Source organism: Muscardinus avellanarius, assembly GCF_963383645.1.
Source record: "Muscardinus avellanarius genome assembly, chromosome: 16".
NCBI classification, from domain to species: Eukaryota; Metazoa; Chordata; class Mammalia; order Rodentia; family Gliridae; genus Muscardinus; species Muscardinus avellanarius.
Window position 1 is genome coordinate 21,940,340 of NC_137802.1, and position 22,110 is coordinate 21,962,449.

The 22,110-nt window shown below is 47.2% G+C and overlaps 1 protein-coding gene across 1 annotated transcript in view; it reads left to right on the forward strand.

Annotated features, from left to right (window-relative positions):
• Positions 1 to 22,110, forward strand: part of SMG6 (SMG6 nonsense mediated mRNA decay factor) — a gene marked incomplete at its 3' end in the record, with an annotated part of 299,777 nt that overhangs the window by 255,538 nt on the left and 22,129 nt on the right. The window contains exons 14-15 of the mRNA XM_080712911.1: positions 12,096 to 12,272; positions 16,902 to 17,048. Coding sequence (XP_080569037.1) covers positions 12,096 to 12,272; positions 16,902 to 17,048 — 324 coding nt within the window. The remainder of the gene's footprint in view (positions 1 to 12,095; positions 12,273 to 16,901; positions 17,049 to 22,110) is intronic.

Below are 22,110 nucleotides of genomic sequence, written 5' to 3' on the forward strand. Positions count from 1 at the left end.
CAGTGCAGGCCTTGTCTTGATTCTTGCTAGAATGCTAGAATGGACCCTTATTTTCCTACTCTATTTTCATCTTTGCTCCATGTATGCTCCACAATTCATATTCCTCCGACTCCCCCTCCAGTGTGTACACGATCTCCTTCCCAAAGGCCTTGCACCCGCACCTTTTGGAATCCTTAGTGAAATTCTGTTGGAGTAGCCTATAACCAATTTTTAAAACTTATTTTATTTATTTATTTATTTTTTTTTGCGAATCTGGGGATGGAACCCAGGGGCATTCGACCTCTGAGCTACACCCCCTGTCCTATTTTTTATTCCTTATTTTGAAACAGGGTCTCACTAACTTGTGGAGGGCCTCGCTAAGTAGCTGAGGCTGTCTGCAAACCAGGATCCTCCAGTCTCAGCCTCCTGAATCCTGGAGGATTGCAAGCGTGTGCCACCACGCCCAGCTTTTGACCACCAAATCTTCACACTTAACCATTTGCCAGTTTCCACCTATTCTCTTTTTTTATTTTAATTTGATTTTACTTTTTTATGTTAAAGCAGGATCTCACTAAGTTGCTGAGGGCCTTGTGATCCTTCTGTCTCAGCCTCCCAAGTACTGGTATTACAGGCATGCACTACCACACCTGGATCTACCTATTCTCTGTAGGAGTCTTCACCACTCTGAAAATGGGCATCTGTGCTGGACTAGCTGATTGTTGACAGCCCACATTGCCTCCTCTAAGAAAAGAACAGATAGCCAGGCATATGCCACACATTTAATCCTAGACTTGGGAGGCTGAGGCAGGACAGCCTCAACAATATAGTGAGACTCTTCAGCAACCTAACAAGACCCTGCTTCAAAAATAAAAACGGAGCCTGGTGTGGTGGCACATGCTTGTAATCCCAGCAGTCGGGAGGCTGAGACAGGAGGCTTGCAGTTCATAGCCAGCTTCAGCTACTTAGTGAGGTTCTTTGCAACTCAGTGAGACTCTGTTTCAAAATAAAAAATTAAAAATAAGGCTGGGGGTATAGCTCAGAGGTAGAATGCTCCTGAGTTTTATTCCCCAGTATCACAAAAAAAATAACATAAAAAGGGATTGGGGGTGTAGCTTAGAGCTAGAATGCCATGCCCTTGAGTTCAGTCCCCAGTACCACATACACACAAGAAAAAAAAAAGGAGAAAGAAACAGCTGTTAGGACCTAGAGTATGGAGTAGGGTAGGGTGGCTACTGTGGATTGACTAGTGCAATTAGCTTTTTTTTTTTAGGTACTGAGGATGGAACTCAGGGGCATTCTACCTCCATGCTATACTCCCAGCCCTATTTTTTTTTTCTTTAATTTGAAGCCAGGCATGGTGGCACACGCTTGTAATCCCCATGTTTGGGAGGCTGAGACAGGAGGATTGCACAGATTTGAAGCCAGCCTCAGCTACTTTATTTTGAAACAGGGTCTCACTGAGTTGCAAAGGGCCTCACTAAGTAGTAGCTGAGGCTGTCCTCAAACCGTGATCCTCCTGTTTTGGCCTTCCAAATGCTGGGATTATAAGCGTGTGCCACCATGCCCGGCTTGCAATTAGCATCTTGTCTTGTGACTTAGTGACCCCTGAGCTACCATAGGCCAACTATAGGACTTGTAGGGTTGGACCTAGACATTGAAATCAGAAGAGGCTGGAGAAGTGACTATGCTTGGCACCTTGCATAGCAGTGAGGCCATGCCATAGCAGGGACAAGGGAAGAATGGAAGACTGTTTGAGTGGGTTTCTAGGACAGTATGCCTAGGACAGTATGCCTGGGGCATCAGGAGATGCATCTGGTACAGGACCCATGCTTTATCTACCTCTGACTCACAACCCTCTCTCCATTTCATACCAACTTGTTTTGATTCACGAAGATTGACTATCTGCCTCCCTATCCTATTCAGCTCTGCTAATGTCTTCAGAGTGATTGTGCATTCTTGTGGCCAGTTTCCTTCTTGCCTCTGGAGTCTACTCCTCACCAGGAAGTCCCTCCCCCTGGGAGTGTGATAAACCATTTCCTCTGTCCTCTCAGCTGCAGAGGATTCCCTTTGTGGTATTCTTTATTTCTTGTGCCTAAACTGTCATTGGCAGACCATTTCTCAGGCTGACCCACCCTGAGACACTACAGAATTAAGCTTCCTGCCCTTCAGTCTCCTTCAGTCCTCCTAACCCAAACCCTGTGAAGGCAAGTCGTGCAAAAATGGAGGCTGCTGGTTTGTGAAAATACAGTAGTCTGAGTAAGTTTCTTATAGCCAATAATGTAGGCTTGGCTCATTAAAAAATGATAATTAACTCATTGTTAACTGACCTCTGAAGCCAGCCAAGTAGCCTGTACATTACCAGCCATGGTCATAGACTTAAACGCTTTTTTTTTTTTGCGGTACTGGTGATGGAAGTCAGGGGGTATTCTACCTCCAAGCTACACCCCCAGCCCTATTTTTTATTCTTCATTCTGAAACAGGGTGTCACTGAGTTACAAAGGGTTGGCGAACCAAGATCCTCTGTGTCAGCCTCCCAAATGTTGGGATCATAAGCATGCACCACCCAGGCATGGTGGCACACACTTGTAATCCCAGCATTTGGGAGGCTAAGACCGGAGGATCGCGGTTCACAGACAGCCTCAGCTATTTAGTGAGGCCCTCTGCAATTCCATGAGACCCGGTTTCAAAATAAAGAATAAAAAATAGGGCAGGGGGTGTAGCTCGGAGGTTGAATGCCCCTGGGTTTCATCCCCAGACCTGCAAAAAAAAAAAAAAAAAAAGCGTGCACCACCATGCCTGGCTTTATTCTTTATTCTGAAACAGGGTCCTACTGAGTTGGAAAGGGCCTCGCTAAGTAGCTGAGGCTGTCCAACCAGGATCCTCCTGTCTCAGCCCCCCATGTACTAGGATACAAACGTACACCACCACACCCATTTTAAGATTTCTTAATATCTCAGCAAGACTTCCATTTTCTGCCTGTACTGTATTTGCTCTGAGGACATTCTGTAAAATTAACAAGCTATAAAATTTGATTGAAGGTTTCAACAAATGTGAGAGTAATTGGCTATATTTAGAGAAACAAGAAAACCAACCTGTAAACTTGAGTTTGTAGAGGAAGTCTCATGTGATTTTTCTCTTTAACTGAGGAGCAGTGGCAAGCTGGTACTGGGGATGGAACCCAGGGGCATTCTACACCCCAGACCTATTTTTTTATTCTTTTATTTTGAAACAGGGTCACACTGAGTTGCGGAGGGCCTCACTAAGTAGCTGAGGCTGGCCGCAAACCTGTAATCCTCTTGTCTCAACTTCCCAAGTACTGGGATTACAAGCGTGCACCACCACGCCTGGCTAGTTAGACTTTTTTTGCGGTACTGGGGATGGAACCCTGGAGCATTCTACCTCTGAGCTTACACCCCCAGCCCTATTTTTTTTCTTTATTTTGAAACAGGGTCTCAACGAATTGCAAAGGGCCTCACTAAGTATCTGAGGCTGTCCACGAACCGTGATCCTCCCAAATGCTGGGATTACACACTTATACCACCACACCCGGCTCTAGTTGGATTTTTTTATTTTTTTGATGGTACTGGGGTTCCTGGAAGCCCTTCACCTCTGGGCTACACTCCAAGACCTATTTTATACTTTTTATTTGGAAACAGTGTCTCTTAAGCCAGTGCAGCTGACTTTGAACCTGCAGGATCATCCTGTTTCCACCTCCCAAGCACCGGGATTGCAAGCGTGCGCCACCACGCCTGGCTCTAGTTGGACTTTTTAAGACCAGGAGAAAAAAAAAAGCTGGCTGATAGCACAAGTTTTTATTTATTTATTTATTTATTTATTGGTGGTACTGGAAATGAAACCCAGGGACATTCTACCTCCAAGCTACACCCCTAGCCCAATTTTTTGTTCTTTTTTTTTTTTTTTTACTTTACCATATTTATTTATTTATTTATTTATTTTTTTTTTTTTTTTTTTTTTTTTTTTTTTTTGGTGGTACTGGGGTTCCTGGAAGCCCTTCTACCTCTGGGCTACACTCTCAGACCTATTTTTACATTTTTATTTGGAAACAGGATCTCCTAAACCAGCGCGCGCAGCTGGCTTCGAACCTGCGCGATCCTCCTGTCTCCACCTCCCAAGCGCGGGGATTACAAGTGTGCACCACCACGCCCGGCTTATTTTTTATTTTTTTATTGAACATAAATGGTATACATTTAAACTATACTTGGTGCCCTCTCCCCCCCCACCCCTGTTTTCCCAGATCAGCCAAGCACAGAAGGAAAAGGTACATATGTTTTCTCTAATATGCCCAAACTAGGGAACATAGAGGATACCAGTGGTACTCCAGGTAATGGAGGGGAAACACTAGCAAAGCTTGAATGGAAAGATAAGGGAGGAGGAAGGCTGAACTTGATTATTCTTTATTTTGAAACAGGATCTCACTGAGTTGCGAAGAGTCTAAGTAGCTGAGGCTGTCCATGAATGCGGATCCTCCTGTCTCAGCCTCCCAAATGCTGGGATTACAAGTGTGCACCACCACGCTTGGCTCCGATAGTGCAAGTTTAAGTGCTAATTTCCCTAAACCAAAAGTTTACCAAAAGAAATCTTGCAAAATGATTAGCTGCTGTGGTACTCATGCCTTCCAAGAGGACTGTTTGGAGAAAATAGGGACCCAATAAAAATGGCAGAAGCCCTTCATTCTTTAGAACTTGCATCCTGATTGGTTCAGTTCTTCAATCCCTTCTCATGTCCCTGCCTATCTTTGGGCTTTTCTCCCTTTCTCAGGGCTGCTCTGAGGTATTCAACTCATTGCATATTCATATGTGGGGCCTGGTTTCTTTTCTCTCTTAGCTCTCCCCCACCTTCCATAAGGCAGAGTAAGCCTCCTTTTCGGTCCCTCTCTTCCCATGGTAGGCTTTTCTCCTGCTGTGTGGCTATAGAGAATCACTAGTATTAATCTACCTCCCCACCTAAAATATCTCAGCCTGAGCTGGGTGCACACATATGCAATCCAATACTTGGGAGGCTGAGACAGGAGGATCACAAGTTGCTACCCTCAGCAACTTAGTAAGGGCTTGAGCAACTCAGTGAGACCCTGTTTCAAACTAAAAAAAAAAATAAAATAACCATACATGTAGCTCAGAGGTAGAATGTCCCTGGGTTCAATCCCCAGTACCATAAAGAAAACAAAAACAAACAAAAAACAAACCATAGGCCACTCTTCTTTCAACCCAGAGGTTTCTTCTTGCTTTTCTCAGGACCTAGCTTTCCCCTTAGCCTCAGCCCCCACTTACCCACTGCCTGTTCAGATTACCTCTCTCTACGGCACTGAGTCTGGGAAAGGACAGGCTCCACTAAGGCTTCTGGTCATTGAGCTTTCTGTTTTTCTTTCTACTTGGTTCTTTGCACATGGACCCAATTGGGTGACAACTGGAGCCCTGAAGCCTGAGGTTTCAGTTCCTGCTGATGGCTGATGGGGCAAGCTGTTTAAAGGAAAGAGAAAGGACCTATCATCCCCAAGGCTAACCTAAAGCCCCAGTTTTCTTTTTCAAAGATGAACTGGTTCCTGAGATACATTTTGTAGATTAACTTTGGAGTTTGTGATAATCTATGAAGTGAGAGAGCTCTAGAAAGGCCAGGACTGCCGGGCGTGGTGGCGCACGCTTGTAATCCCCGCACTTGGGAGGCGGAGACAGGAGGATCGTGCAGGTTCGAAGCCAGTCTCACTGGCTTAAGAGACCTTATTTCTAAATAAAATATAAAAAAAAAAATTGGTCTGGGAGTGTAGCCCCGAGGTAGAAGGAACAGTTCCATCCCCAGTACCACCACCAAAAGAAAGGCCAGGACTGCCACCAAGATACTGCATTGAAGTTCCCAGGGTGTCCTCTTGCCAGCAGCCTTTACCCCAGTCCAGCCCCGCCTGTCACAGCAGCCCAGAAAGGAAGCTGCTCCTACTCAGCTTTTTTTTTTTTTTTTTTTTTTGTACTGGGGATGGAACCCAGGAGCATTCTACCTCTGAGCCACACCCTCAGCTCTATATTTTATTCTTTATTTTGAAACAGGGTCTCACTAATTTGCAAAAGGTTGACCATTTACCACAATCCTCATGTCTCAGCCTCCCAAGTACTGGGATTACAGGTGTACACCACCATACCCAACCCAAGTTTTTATTCTTTATTTGGAAACAGGGGCTCACTAAGTAGCTGAGGCTGGCCACAAACCTGTGAGCCTCTGGTCTCAGCCTCCCAAGCACTAGGATTACAAGCGTGCGCCACCACGCCCAGCTTGTTTTTATTTTGAAATAGGGTCTCATCAGGTTGCTGATGATCTCTAAGTCACTGAGGCTGGCCTCACATCTATGATCCTCCTCCTGTCTTGGCTTCTTCCTAGCTTTTTCTTTTTTTCCTTCTTTGGTGGTACTGGGGATGGAACCCAGGAGCAGTCTTCCTCTGAGCTACACTCCTAGCCCTTTTTTTTTTTCTTCTTCTTTTTGTTGTACTGGGGTGGAACCCAGAGGCTTTCTACCTCCGGGCTATGCTCCCGGACCTATTTTATATTTTATTTAGAAACAGGGTCTCACTAAGTTGCTGAGAGCATCACTAAGTAGCTGAGGCTGGCTTTGAAGTTGTGCAATCCTCCTGTCTCAGCCTCCCAAGCGCAGGGATTACAAGTGTGTGCCATCACGCCCAAGATCAGCCCTTTTTTTTTTTTTTTGGTGGTACTGGGGTTCCTGGAAGCCCTTCTACCTCCAGGCTACACTCTCAGACCTATTTTTACATTTTTATTTGGAAACAGGGTCTCCTAAGCCTGCACGCGCGGCTGGCTTCGAACCTGCGTAATCCTCCTGTCTCTGCCTCCCAAGCACGGAGATTACAAGCGTGCGCCACCACACCCGGCAGCCCTATTATTTATTCTTTATTTTGAAACAGGGTCTCACTAAGTTGCAAGGACCTCACTAAGTAGCTGAGCCTGGCTGCAAACCTGTGAGCCTCCTGTCTCAGCCTCCCAAGTACTGGGATTACAAACATGTGCCACCACACCTGGTTTAGCTCTTTCTCTTCTGGAACATCTATAAATTGCCCAAGCTGTAATATATATCATTTACATTCTCTTTTCATTAATACAGAATGAAAAAATATGCTCATAAACAGAGTTATTATGGAGATTATGTCATAGACTTCACCTGGATTCCTTCCTCTCAAAGCAGGGAACCTAGCTTTAACCTCTCTCCTACCAGGAAGTCCTCTTTGGCCTCCTGTAGCACTGCAGGGACAGGAGAGCTGTGATCTTCTCACTAGGCTTATTCCTCCTACCTAAGGACAGAACACCTCTACAGATAGACCAGCATATTGGAGGTAGGTCTCCATGCCCTGGGCAGACCCTAGCTGTTCTGCCACATCTCTCCCACCTGTTAAAGAGCTCAACTGTGCATTTTTCACTCTCATGATGCACTTGAGAAATCTAAGGAGACTGTGCATGACCTTGGCTCTTTTCCCTGCTGGTTGATTATAAAGGAAAGAGGAAACTTACAGAAGACTGGGTCACTTTTTCTCTCTCCAAAAAGGTAGAATCCTAAGCACCAGCTCAAAGACCCTTTTGTCAGCCAGCCACTAATACTCTTGCCCATGAAAATGAAAACTGGTTGAAGTGGGAGAGAATTCCCTTTTGCCCGTGTGTCCATCGAGGACAGTTCTCGCTGATCTCCTGAGGATGAAGCTCAGGATGTCTGCATCCCTGGGTCCCGCTGTGCCTTGGAAATCCCCATCTCCAGGAGTCCCACGTCCACATGTGTGGCCTTTCTCCCTCTTGGCCAGGAGTCACTCTCTTCCTGAGCCATGCCATCCAGTCCATGCCCTAGCTGCACAGGGCTCCTGCCTGTCTGCCTGTCTGCCTGTGCCCACACTCATGGCATGCTGTCCTCTTCTGGACTGGTTTCTGCTGCAAGACTCATTAGGGGTGCCTGTGGTGTTCTTACCATCCAGGCAAGCCAACGACCATCACTGTCATTCTTTTCTATCTCTTTCTCACCCCAAACCCCCTTTCCATGTGTTGGCAGCAAGCCTCACACCAACAAGGAAAGTCCTGAGCCCATTACATAATTCTCCATAGTGCACGCAGTAGCTAGGGCATAAGGTCAGAGGTCATAGTGGGGTCAGGTGGCTGACACACACTGTAATGACAAGGTGGTTAAAATTAGACCACAGAGAGGAAACTGGCAGCCTTGTGGAAATGCAGAAGTTTCCTCTGCAAGTGAGAGGTTAGGGATGCAGCGAGGCCACTGTGCGTGCTGCCTGCCAGGCCATTACTCATTTCAACTCTGTTCTTTAATGCCTTTTAGCCCCTGCTTCTGTATTTCTAGCCTTCCTCATCACATGGTTGAATACACGCAATGGAACCATGGTTACCTGCCCTGGCCCAAAGAAAGCTTTCTTCCTTCTTCAGGAGGTCAGCCCAGGATCAGGTGCCCTAAGCTCAAGAGGTATCCTTTTTCTTAGCTTCCTCTGGCTGGCTGAGAACTTTTTTTTTTTTTTTTTTTTTTTTTTGCGGGTCTGGGGATGGAACCCAGAGGCATTTGACCTCTGAGCTATACCTCCTGCCCAATTTTTTATTCTTTTTTTTTCTTGTTCTTTTTTTTTGTGTGTGGTACTGGGGGTGGAACTCAGGGGCCTTTATACCTCTGGGCTATACTCCCAGACCTATTTTATAGTTTATTTGGAAATAGGGTTTCACTAAGTTGCTGAGAGCCTCACTCAGTAGCTGAGGCTGACTTCGAACCTGTGCGATCCTCCTATCTCAGCCTCCCCAGCGCTGGGATTACAAGCGTGCGCCACCACGCCCGGCTCAATTTTTTATTCTTTTTTTTGAAACAGGGTCTCGCTGAGTTGCGAAGGGCCTCACTAAGTAGCTGAGGCTGTCCGTGAACCGCAATTCTCCAGTCTCAGTCTCCCGAATGCTGGGATTACAAACACGCGCCACCACACCTGACTTGGCTGAGAACTTTTAAGTCAGCCTCACAGGAAGTTAGCCTGAATGTCAGGTAGTTAGCCTGACAGCCCATCCTTTACAGGGCCAATGGTGAGGGTGCCTAGGCAGAAAGAAGACAGCAGAACATGGAGTCGTGGAGCACACTGGGTTTGATGAGTGCTGCACTTCCCCTGGCCAGTAGAACAGTACTTATTTCCACCCTGTTCTAGAGGACATAGATTGTGCCTGCTTCATCTGTTCCCTGAGGCACCCAGCCAAGTTCCCTATGCCTGCTAGTCTGTACTTTGAGACTACTGTATGCCCAGCTTGGCCCTACTGACCTTGCCACTGAGGCATAAAGATCTTTGCCACCAGAGGGGTTGCTATGCAGATGAAGGAGGTAACACATGTACCCATAAAATCATGAGCCAGCAGCTAATCAGTGTGCATATTAGTCCTTCCCCATGTGATTCAGACATATCAGTCCCTTCCACATTTGGAAATGGGAGGCAAGCCGGGCGTGATGGCGCATGCTCATAATCCCAGTACTTAGGAGGCTGAGATAGGAGGAAAGCAGGTTCTCAGCCAGCCTCAACTACTTAGTGAGGCCCTCCATAACATAGTGAGACCCTTGTTTCAAAATAAAGGATAAAAAATAGGGCTGGGGGTATAGCTTGGAGGTAGAGTGCCCCTGGGTTCCATTCCTGGTAAAATACATACACACACACATACACAGGAAAGGGGAAGACAGTGTGACGCACGCACACCTGTTATCTCAGAACTTAGGAGGCCGAGATAGGAGAATCCCAGGTTTGAGACCAATCTCAGCAACTTAGCAAGATCCTATTTCAAAATAAAAACTAAAGCCAGGTATGGTGGTACACACTTGTAATCCCAGTACTTGGGAGGCTGAGACAGGAGGATCTCAGGTTTGAAGGCAGCCTAAGCAACTTAGTGAGACCCTGTTTCAAAATAAAAATAATATAGGGCTGGGAATGTAGGTCAGAGGTAAAATGCCCCTGAGTTTAATTCCTAGTACCATTTTTTTTAAAATAGGGCTGGCAGCCGGGCGTGGTGGCGCACGCTTGTAATCCCTGCGCTTGGGAGGTGGAGACAGGAGGATCGCGCAGGTTCGAAGCTAGCCTCAGCTACTTAGTGAGGCTCTCAGCAACTTAGTGAGACCCTGTTTCCAAATAAAATATAAAATAGGGCTGGGAGTATAGCCCGGAGGTAGAAAGCCTCTGGGTTCCACCCTTAGTACAAATAAATAAATAAATAATAAATGGCGATGTAGTTCAGAGGTACAGTGCCTGAGTTCAGTCCTCAGTAATTCCCCCAAATGGAGTGGGTATTAAAATGGGGACTGGGCAGAGCTGGACATGGTGGCACACACTTGCAATTGCATTACTTGGAAGACTGAGACAGGAGGATTTCAGGTATGAAGCCAGCCTCAACATCTTAGTGAGGCCCTCTGCAATTTATTAAAACCCGGCTTTCAAATAATAAAAAGGACTGGAGATGTAGCTTGAAGATAAAATGTCCTGGGTTCAGTCCCAGTAACTAACACACACACACACACACACACACACACAGACTGGACAGTTGAATACATTGGCACATGCCTGTAATCCCAGTACTTAGGAGGCTGTGATAGCAAGATGGCAGGTTTGAGACCAGCCTCAACAACTTGGGTGAGATCCTCAGTAACTTAGTGGGACTCTTATTTCAAAATAAAAATAAAAAAGGCCTGGGTGTGTAACTCAGAAGGTAGAATACCCCTAGATTCAATCATCAGTACTCCCCCCCTACCCAAAAAATGGGGACTGGACATTGAGTGTAGCCTGGAGTTACTGATGATGAAGGGGGTTCTCCCTCTGGCATATCTGGCCACTGCAATGTGTTTCCCATGTGGAACAGCCTTCGGCTGAGCTGCAAATCAAGCAGGGCTCTCTCCCTTAGTGAGCACCCCTACCACTAGGGAGGACAGGATGCCAGAGGCTAGAAGAGAAAAAGGGCACCAACAGGCATGAGCTGAAAAAGACCCACGTGCACAGGTGGGGCTGGAGATGAGGCGTGCGTCTGTCACAGGGAGGACCCCAGGCTGGGTGGCTGTGGACACTTCATCTGAGATGCTGACAGATTTGACAGTCACTCAAGATAATGAATTTCATCTCGGCTAAATCAGCCCCAGCTTTTCTGACTGCACTGGCATGTGTGCTGATGTGGCCACATGGGAAGAACTGGCATGAGCCCTGGAACTGCAGAGCTTTGGTGAAATACCGCTACCTGTTCTGCCACCCCTCTCCCCTGACAGTGTTCTGGCAGACCCTAGTCTCTAGAGTATGGGAAGCTCTTAGGTAGGGTAAGAACCTGTCGGGGGTATCCCAAAATGACCTGGCAAAATGAAACAGCCAAGCAAGCCCTCAGTATTCACTTTACACTCTGGCTGCACGTTCTCCTGGAAGGCTCTGGAGAAGGGCTGGGAGGTGCAGAGGGCAACGGGAGGTGTCACATTCTGTACTCCATTGCTCCTTTTACTGATTATATTTCAAACTTAGAAGAATTTAATTTGAGCCGGGCGTGGTGGCTCATGCTTGTAATCCCCACGCTTGGGAGGCTGAGACAGGAGGATCACACGGGTTCGAAGCCAGCCTCAGCTACTTAGTGAGGCTCTCAGCAACTTAGTGAGACCCTGTCTCCAAATAAAATATAAAAAAAAAAAGAAGGTCTGAGAGTATAGCCCAGAGGTAGAAAGCCTCTGGGTTCCACCCCCAGTACCACCAAAAAAGTAAAATAAAATAAAAGAAGAATTTAATTTATTACCCTATACAAATATACCAGGACTTTAGTAAAGAAAAGGCTTGATATATCTGTATAAGATAATAATTAGCATAGGCCCTGAGGGCCTCTGGCGCTAGTCTTGGGGTTGTCTGCTGCCTCAGTGGTGGTCTCTGGAGAGACAGGCGACTTCCTTTGGAAGGCCTTGTTTCTCAGCCTCACTCCCCTCTTTACAAGCACCACATAAGCCCCAGCTTGCTGACTGTCCCCCTCCCAGCGACGCTGACACGCTCCCGTGTGCCCCTTAGCCAGCTCTGTCTCTTGTCTACATCTTTCCTTTTAGAAAATGCTGTTGTTCTTCTCTCCCTCTTGCCCTGTAGGTTATTGCAGCCGACTGCAAAAGGGTCACAGTGCTGAAGTATTTTCTGGAAGCCCTTTGTGGACAAGAAGAACCTCTGCTGGCATTCAAGGGTGGAAAATATGTGTCAGTGGCACCCGTCCCAGACACCATGGGAAAGGAAATGGGAAGCCAAGAGGGAAAACAACTGGAAGATGAGGTACTATGCGGGAAGAGCCCCCTGTGGCAGAGGGAAAGCTCCCCTCCCCCGCCCACGCTGCAGCTTCTACTCGGGTTATTTATAACCTCTCAGAGCAGTGTCTGTGTTGATGTGACAGCCAGCTTTTCAAGAGTGCACTCTGCTTGTGCCCCTTCCTGCCGGTCCACCCTAGTGCCTCCACTGCACTCTGCTACAAAGGCCAGATGCTTCTTTTTAATGTTGCATTGGAGGAGAAAGGAGGAAAAGAAAGAACAAGTTTAATAATGTGCAGCTCTGGAGGCTTAGCAAAGGGAACGGATGGGGGGAGTGTAAGGGTTCAGGCTGAAGATCAAGTTTATAGATGTGTGGAGCTCAGTGCAGCACAGGCCTGAACTCCAGCCTCCAGCACACATACAGGAAGAGCTGACATTGCTGGCCCCATGTGGAAAACCACCCCCTCCCCCAGCTACCCTCCCTCCCCGACTCCCTCCCTCTTCTCTCTCTTGCACATCCTGATGTGATTAAGGAATTCTCCTCTTGTTTGTTTGCCCTTGGTTGTTCCTGTAGCCCTTGCTTCACTCCAGACTGTGTGTGTGTTTGTGTGTGTGTGTGTGTGCGCGCGCGCGCGCACGCGCATGCGCGCATGCATTCCCAAATCTCACTAGCAGTTGCCCTATGTACATGTCTGTCTTTCTGGGGACAGTGGTTGATGTGGGCCTGTATGTGCTCCATTTGTGTATAGTTTAAGTGAGTGCTGATGCCAGCTCTCCTGCTGTCTGTGGGATCTAGTAAATGTGAGTGTGCGGCAGTGTCAGAGCATGTGCTATTAGCATCAAGGCCAGCCTCCCAGTGTGTCTGGGTGTGGGTAACTGTCTGGATTTGTATGCATAAACCTCATGTTTGCCTGAAGGTTGACTTTTTCTCTCTTTTTACCCCACACTGTTAAAGACCAGAGGGGACTTAGGTGGGAAGGAACATGGGACTGAGGGAAGGGACGGAAGTGATTCTAGCCAGAGGCCAGGTCACCCATAGGCCAACATAGTCATTTGGCCGACAGCAGTCTTGAGCACCCGGTGAAGAAGGGTGGGGTGCAGGGATGAAATCAGCAACAGGCCAAGGAAGCCAGATGTCATCTGGAAGCAGTTGTTTGGGATCTGAGGCAGTGATAGAGTGGCCACCTTTGGAACAGAGTCTTCAGAGCAGCAGAATCCTGGACTGACTTCATTAGGATAGCTGGAGAATCCACCCTGCCCCTGATGACACAGGGCTCAGCTTCCAGGACTGAGGTGGTTCCAGGGATGTAGCTGAGCCCATTATTCCAGACTCTCCAGATGAACCCTGGGCAGGAAATAATGGGAAGAATGAGCTGTCAAAATGGGAGGAGACAGCGGACTTGCTAAAGCCATTGGGGAGTCTAAGCTTCACGCAGGCAGAGCAGTACCACTGCAGCCCTGGGCACTGTGTGGATGGGCAGGGAGGGGCGTCTTAGTCCCGCATCTCACCCACACTGGAAGGCTGAGGCAGTGGAGAGTGAGCAAGGACAGCTCCCTCAGGGTGCCGTAAGAGATGTTTTCTCAGCCAGGCGTGGTGGCGCACGTGTGTAATCCCAGCATTTGAGAGGCTGAAAAAGGAGAATTGCAGTTCAGACAGCTTCAGCCTCTTAGTGGGGACCTTTGCAACTCAGACCCTGTTTCAAAATAAAGAATAAAAATTAGGGCTGGGGATGTAGTTCGGAGGTAGAATGCCCCTGGGTTCCATCCCCAGTACTGCAAAAATAATAAATAAATAAATAGATGTCTTCTCATCAGCAGATCCTTCAGCATAATCCCAGGGCCTCCTCCCATCTTCAAAGAGTGGACCAGCTCACTGTCCCCAGATCTTGCTGTGCCACACTCTCTCCTTCTGAGGCTTATTGACCAGACAGAGGTTGTGACCACACCAGACTGCCCACTTCTTCCTTTTCCCACGAGCCTCTGGGGTTCCTTTATGCTGGTGGCCCCTGGGAAACCCTGCTCACTCTGGTCTGCGTAATTTCATAACCCTGCACTTCCTCATTTGCTGTGAGAGCTGAGCAAACCTCAGACAAGCTTCTCTGACCCTCTTTTGACCTCAGTCCAGTTCCCTCCATATCCATGACTACCCTGTGCATCCCTGGTCAAAGAAGGCAGGGACTCTGTTCACGACATGCCCAGCAGACATCCTACTGCACTCATATCCAGTTTAACACTGTGAACAGGGAGGTGAATGTGCAGTGGTTGGCAGATGAGTGGTGATTATGGACAGCACTCGACCCCTGGGGCCTCTTCGTGCAGGGGCAGCTGTAGCCTCATCCTCAGATTTCATCTCTCCCTGAACTGTATGACTGAGTCACTAAAGCTGATTGGGAGTGAGAAGAAGTTTCTTCAGACATTCTTCTTTGTGAACAGTACAGTCTGATTCCTTAGAGATGCTGCCAAACCACCCATCTCCCCAAGACCCTTCTCCCCCATTACCTACCAACCCACACGCTTTACCAACCAGCCTCTGCCAAGAGAATCCCAATTAGAGGGGAGAGCAGTCTGTATGAAGAAGACAGGCCTGACCAAGCTGAGCCATTAAGGCTGGGTTTGGGTCAGGACCCCACCCCACCCCTGTGGGTTTGTTCAATTGGGAAGAACACAGACTCTGCTGTCAGACTCACTTGAATTTGAATTCCTGCTCTATCACTACTTACGTGATTCTACCTCCGGATTATACCCCCAGACCTATTTTATATTTTCTTTGGAAACAGGGTCTCATCAAGTTGCTGAAACCCCACCAAGCTGCTGAGGCTGGCTTCAAATCTGCAATCCTCCTTTATTAGCCTTCCAAATGCTGAGATTACAAGCATGTACCACCATGCCCCGCACTACTTTATGATCTTGAACAGGTTATTTAGGCTCTAAACTTGAGCTTCTTATAAAATACAGAGGTAATGACATCTATATTATAGGCCATTGTAAGGATTAAATGAGTTAATGCATAAAAAATGTTCAGTCAGCTGGGCGTGGTGGCGCACGCTTGTAATCCCTGCGCCTGGGAGGCGGAGACAGGAGGATTGCGCAGGTTCGAAGCCAGCCGCGCTGGCTTAGGAGACCCTGTTTTAAAAAAAAAAAAAAATAGGTCTGGGAGTGTAGCCTGGAGGTGGAAGGGCTTCCAGGAACCTCAGTACCACCAAAAAAAAAATGTTCAGTCAACCTGGGTATGGGAAGCAAAAGCTTGTAATCCTAGTACTTTGGAGGCTGAGACAGGAGGATCACAAATTTGAAGCCAGCCCAGACAACTTAGGCCCTCCACAACTTAGTGAGACCCTGTTCCCAAATAAGAAATAAAATCGGAGCTGGGCCTGGTGACATGAGCTTGTAATCCCAGCATTTGGGAGGCTGAGACAGGAGGATCTCAGTTTGTAGACAACCTCAGATACTTAGTGAGCCCCTTTGCAACTCAGTGAGACTGTTTCAAATAAAGAATAAACTGGGTGTGGTGGTGTACACTTGTAATCCCAGCATTCGGGAGGCTGAAACAGGAGGATCGTGGTTCGCAGACAGCCTCAGCTACTTAGTGAGGCTCTTTGCAACTCAGTGAGATCCTGTTTCAAAATAAAGAATAAAACAGCTGGGTGTAGTGGCGCACGCTTGTAATCCCAGTGCTTAGGAGGCTGAGACAGGAGGATTGCACAGGTTCGAAGCCAGCCTCAGCTACTTAGTGAGGCCCTCTGCAACTTAGTGAGACCCTGTTTCCAAAGAAAGTATAAAATAGGTCCAGGAGTACATAAAAAATGTTCAGCCAACCTGGGCATGGGAAGCACACGCTTGTAATCCTAGTACTTTGGAGCCTGGAGGTAGAAAAGCCCCTGGGTTCCACCCCCAGTATCACAAAAGAAAGAAAGGGGGGGGGGAGAAGGAAGGAAGGAAGGAAGGAGAAAGAAGGCTGGGGGTATAGCTCAGAGGTAGAATGCCTCTGGGTTCCATCCCTAGTACTGCAAAAATAAAATAAAATGGAAGCCGGAAGTGGTAGTGCACGCTTGTAATCCCAGTACTTGAGAGACTGAGACAGGAGGATAGTGCAGGTTCAGAGCTAGCCTCAGCTCTTAGTGAGGCTCTCAGCAACTTAGTGAAACTCTGTTTCCAAATAAAATATAAAATAGCTGGGAATGTAGCCCAGAGATAGAATGCCCCTGGGTTCCATCCCCAGTACCACATAAATTTAAATAATAATAAAAGGGGACAGTTTGAGGAAAAGTACAATAGCTTCTCTCAACCCATGTCTTCCTGAGCAAGGGAAACACATCACGGGACCCTTGGCAGGAAATTAGTAGAGGGCAGCATGGAAGAGTGGGCTTCCAGGGCAGAAGGCAGATTCAGTAAGTGCTCTGGGAAGCCAGATATGGTGGCGCACACTTGTAAGCCCAGTATGTGGGAAGCTGAGACAGGAGGATCACAGGTTCACAGCCAGCCTCAGCTACTTAGTCAGGCCCTCTACAACTTAATGAGACCCTGTTTCAAAGTAAAGAATTAAAAAATCAGGCTGGTGGTGTAGCTCAGAGGTAGAATACCCCTGGATTCAATTCCCAGTACTGCAAAAATAAATAAATATGCCCTTCTTTTCCCCGGTCTGCTTTACCACCTGAAGGAGGAGGACGTGGTAATTGAAGACTTTGAGGAAGATTCAGCAGCTGAAGGCAGCGGAGGCGAGGACGACATCCGGGAACTTCGAGCCAAGAAGCTGGCTCTAGCCAGGAAGATAGCAGAGCAGCAGCGTCGCCAAGAAAAGATCCAGGTGGGGCCTGCGTGGGAAGGGTGGTTCCCACCAAGGTGGTGGCCCTCCAGGGCATTAGCAGATGTGGGCAGGGAATAGTGGCAAGCAGAACCCTCTCGGGAAAGGCCTCACAGTGTCCCTCCCGTCTCCACCTCCTGCTGTGCTCTACCACTACATCTGGTGGCATGTCTGATGCCTGGAGGCTCCCCACTATGGGCTCCAAGGGCAGGGGTGGGCTCATCTCCGAGACTCTGGTGAGGCTCTAGCACATGTATGCTGTCTGTCATGTAATTTCAGGGCTTTGGGATGCCCATGCACCAAATCCAGGTGCTTGTGGAGAACACCATTTCTTTTTTTGTTGTTGTTCTTTTTTTTTTTTTTTTTTTTTTGCAGTACTGGGGATGGAACCCAGGGGCATTCTACCACTGAGCTACCACCCCAGCCCTATGCCCTATGTTTCATTCTTTTCATTTTTTGAAACAGGGTCTCACTGAGTTGCAAAGGGCCTAAGTAGTTGAGGCTGTCCATGAACTGTGATCCTCCGGTCTCTGCCTCCTGAATGCTGGGATTATAAGCCTGAGCTACCATGTCTGGTCAGAACACCATTTCTTTTTTCTTTTCTTTTCTTTCCTTTTTTTTTTTTAGGTTCTGGGGATGGAACCCAGAGGCATTTGAGCTATACCCCCTGCCCAATTTTTTATTCTTTATTTTGAAACAGGGTCTCACAGAGGGCCTCACTAAGTAGCTGAGGCTGTCCACAAACCGTGATCCTCTGGTCTCAGCTTCCCGAATGCTGGGATTACAAGCATGCACCACCACACCTGGCTCAGAACAACATTTCTTCAAGGAGAGGTTGCCACAGCCACAGGCTACTGATCTGGTCCCCAGTGTAAGGAAGATCCCCCTCTGGACAGAGTACTCTCCATACTCTGAAGAAAGAAGCAACCTAATCTCCATGCAGGGAATTCCCTACTGTCAATCCTCTTGGGAACCCAAACCTTCACTTCCAGCAGGTTTTTCTCTCTGGGTTTCCCAGATCCGTCCCTTGCACCATACACCCACTTCACTTTATCTAGGGCTCAGTGCAGACAGGTAAGAGCCAGTCATGCTCTCCCTTAAAAACCTAACCATGGATGGGCAAGCATGAAACCATTCTTCCTGGCACTTCTAGAGCTGTTTACAGCCCCCTTCCTACCTGCCCCTCCCCTGAGCACAGAGTTTAATGTAGTTGGTCAGGGAAACCAGATTACAGTTCAGGCTCTCATCTAGCTTTGTCACACTGGGCAAATTATTTAACTTCTCAGAACTGTTTCCTCATCTGCACAGTGTAAGTGATAATAGCACCCTTTACCTTTTAGTATCACTGCAGGGCCTGCACAAGCCAGTGCACTGAAGACACTTGGCACAATACATGGCCCACATGTACTCACTTTGGTACTAGTCTAATCACCCTGCCTCAGGAGGAAAATTGACAGCATTTGGGATCCGTTCTTCTTTAGATATATTCCTGTCTGTGCTGCCATTGGAATCAAGTGTGCCGTTCTCTGCCAGCTCATCTGTTAGAGTGGGGCTGCCTGCTCAGCCCTTCCTTGTGTCTGTATGTAAATCTCTATGTGGCCCCAAACCAGCTTTCTCTTCAAGCTTCTCCTCTTTCCCTTTTCTTCCTTACAATCAGTCTTTGTAAAAGTTGCATCCCTACTTACTACTGCCAAATCTTGACTCTCGGCCCAAAGTAATAGAAACTTGTGTGAGAAACCAGCTGGGAATGTGGCTCAGTGATAGAACATGCTTAACATGTATGAGGCCCTAGGTTCAGTCCCCAGAACCAAGAAAATAAATAAGTAAATAAAAATAAGAAACTTGTGTTAGAACCACTAAGAACCTGAACCCAGAGACATTTTACCTATGAGCTACACCTCCTATTGTATTGTGTGTGTGTGTGTGTGTGTGTGTGTGTGTGTGTGTGTGTGTGTGGTACTGAGGGTGGAACCCAGGGGCTTTTCTACCTCCAGGCTATACTCCCAGAACTATTTTTTTACACTTTATTTGGAAACAGGGTCTCACTAAGTTGCTGAGAGCCTCACTAAGTAGCTGAGGCTGGCTGTGAACCTGTGCGATCCTCCTGTCTTAGCCTTCCAAGCGCTGTGATTACAAGCTTGTGCCAACATGCCTGGCTCTTATTTTTTTATTTTGAAACGGTGTCTCTAAGTTGCAGAGGGGCTCACTAAGTAGCTGAGACTGGCCAGAAACTTGAGATCCTCCTGTCTCAGTCTTCCAAGTACTGAGATTACAGGTGTATGCTACCTCACCCAGCCAAGAACCTACTTTATTAAATTTTAGTCCATTATAGTTGACTTTCTATTAATTACGGCTCTGAAGTGCCTTTGCTCCAGCTTCCCTTCAGCACAGTCTTCTTTCTGCTGACCAGACCAACCTCTTAAGCTTCCTCATCATCATTTTTTTTTCAGTTTTCTCCTTCCTTCCTGTCACTTCTTAGTCTCACCAAGCTGAATTGGTCCTTTGCCAGTGCTTGTGGCTGACTTCATAGATGGTAGCAGGTAGAGCATCATCTTGAATTCCACCCTGGCTTGCACCCTCCTGCCAGTTCCTGTCACATTCTATTTATTTAGTCATTTACCCACTCCTCTTCTCCTTCTTCCCATTGCCACTGCTATGCTAGTTCAGGGACTTACTTGGACTCTAGCAGTCAAAACCTCTGCATTACACAGTGCAAGGAGTGCCTCTGGCCGACCTTGTAGCCCATGAATGGCCCTTCTGGAGTTGTGTAGTACATAGTCTGGCCACCAGGCCCCTTTTTCACCCCACTGCCTCCCAGAAGAACCACTGCCCTGCTCAGAAATCATCAGTACCTTTTCTTGGCTAGTAGAGTCTAATTCCCTCTTCAACATGTAAGGCTTTCTCATCTGTTTTCAGTGTGTTTTTCCAACCACTTCTCCCACTACCACATTCCCATGAGCCATTGCTAACTGTATGACATTGGGCACAGTAAACTTTTCTGAGCCCTATATCTCAGAGTTGATGTGAGGCCTCAAAATGAATGGCAGTGAACCAGGTGTGGTGGTATATGCCTGTGTCCCAGTATTGGGAGGCTGAGAGGAGAATTGAAGGATTGAAACCAGCCTCAGCAACTTAGTGAAACCAAATAAAAATAAAATGACAAGCCAGAACACCCTTGTAATCACAGCATTTGGGAGGCTGAGACAAGATGATCACTGTTTGCAGCCAGCCTCAGCTACTTAGTGAAGCCCTTTGCAACTCAGTGAGACCCTGTTTCAAAATAAAGAATAAAAGCTGGGTGTGGTGGCATATGTTTATAATCCCAGCATTTGGGAAGCTGAGACAGGAGGATCCTGGTTCGCGGATAGCCTCAGCTACTTAGGCCCTTTCCAACTTAGTGAGACTCTGTTTCCAAATAAAGAATAAAAAATAGGGCTGGGGGTGTAGCTCAGAGGTAGAATGCCCCTGGTTCTATCCCCAGTACCTCAAAAAAATTAATTAAAAATAAATAAAACGGCTTAGGGTGTATAGCTCAGAGATAGAATGGGTTCAGTTCCTAGCAACACCACACACACACACACACACACACACACACACACACACACACACACACTACAGTGTGTGTGAAGTGCCATACAGTCACTAAGGCCATCATGCCTGGGCAGTGATAGTCAGTAGCTTTCCTCTGTGATCATTGCCGTAGGCACACTCCGTACTTCCCTCCCTAGGGGTCTTTTTGTTGCTGCTGTCCCTCAAGCCAAGTACCCTTTTGGGTTGCATATTTCCTGTTACTTATTGGAATTTTATCCCTCCTTCAATCCCCAGATGAAACTCCATCTCCCTAGTGAAGCCTTCCCTGATTCCCCCCAGAAGGAATTTATCTGTCTGCCCAATGTTCCTGTAGCATTGATTTATACTTCTTTTGTGGAACTGCTATCATTTATTTTTCTTTTTCCTTTTCTTTTTTCTTTTTTTTCTTTCTTTCTTTCTTTCTTTCTTTCTTTCTTTCTTTCTTTCTTTCTTTATTTATTGCAGTACTGGGGGTGGAACCCAGGAGCATTCTACCTCTGAGCTATACCCCCTAGACCTATTTTTTTAGTCTTTTATTTTGAAATAGGGTCTCACTGAGTTGTGAAGAGCCTCACTAAGTAGCTGAGGCCGTCTGAAAACCACGATCCTCCCATCTCAGCCTCCCAAATGCTGGGATTACAAGCGTGTGCCACCACACCTGGCAACTGCTATCACTTCTCATACTACAGTTGTTTATGGGCGTGTTTCTCCCACTATATTCTGAACTTCTTAGAATCTTAGCTCAGTTTAGCAAGTGGTGGTTAGCCTTAACTATGCTGGTGACTGGGAAACACAGAAGTTAACAAAACTGTCACATTCCAGAGTATATAGTGGAGAAGCCATTCTTCTAAGAGATGACTTGATCCGTGAGTAATGTTAAAAAGAGAAGCATAGCGGGCATGGTGGCAAACACCTATAATCCCAGTACTTGGGTGGCAAAGACAGGAAGATCACAGGTTCAAAGCCAGCCTCAGAAATTTAGCAAGACGCTTAGCAACTTAGTAAGACCCTGTTTTGAAATAAATAAAAAGGGGTGGGGGTTTAGATCACAAGTAGAATGCCCCTGGGTTCAATCCCCAGTACCACATTAAAAAAGAGAGAGAGACCCGGGTGTGTGGCACAGGCTTGTAATCCCAGCATTTGGGAGGTGAAGACTGGAGGACTGGGGTTCATGGACAGCCTCAGCTACTTAGCGAGGCCCTTTGCAGCTCAATGAGACCCTGTTTCAAAACTAAAAGACTGAAAAATAGCCGATGTGGTGGCACATGCTTGTAATCCCCGCACTTGGGAAGCAGAGACAGGAGGATCACACAGGTTTGAAGCCAGCCGCGCTGGCTTAAGAGACCCTATTTCCAAATTTAAAAAAATATATACATATAAAATAGGTCTGGGAGTGTAGCCCGGAGGTAGAAGGGCTTCCAGGAACCCCAGTACCACCAAAAAAAAAAAAAAAAGACTGAAAAATAGGGCTCAGGGTGTAGCTCGGAGGTAGAAT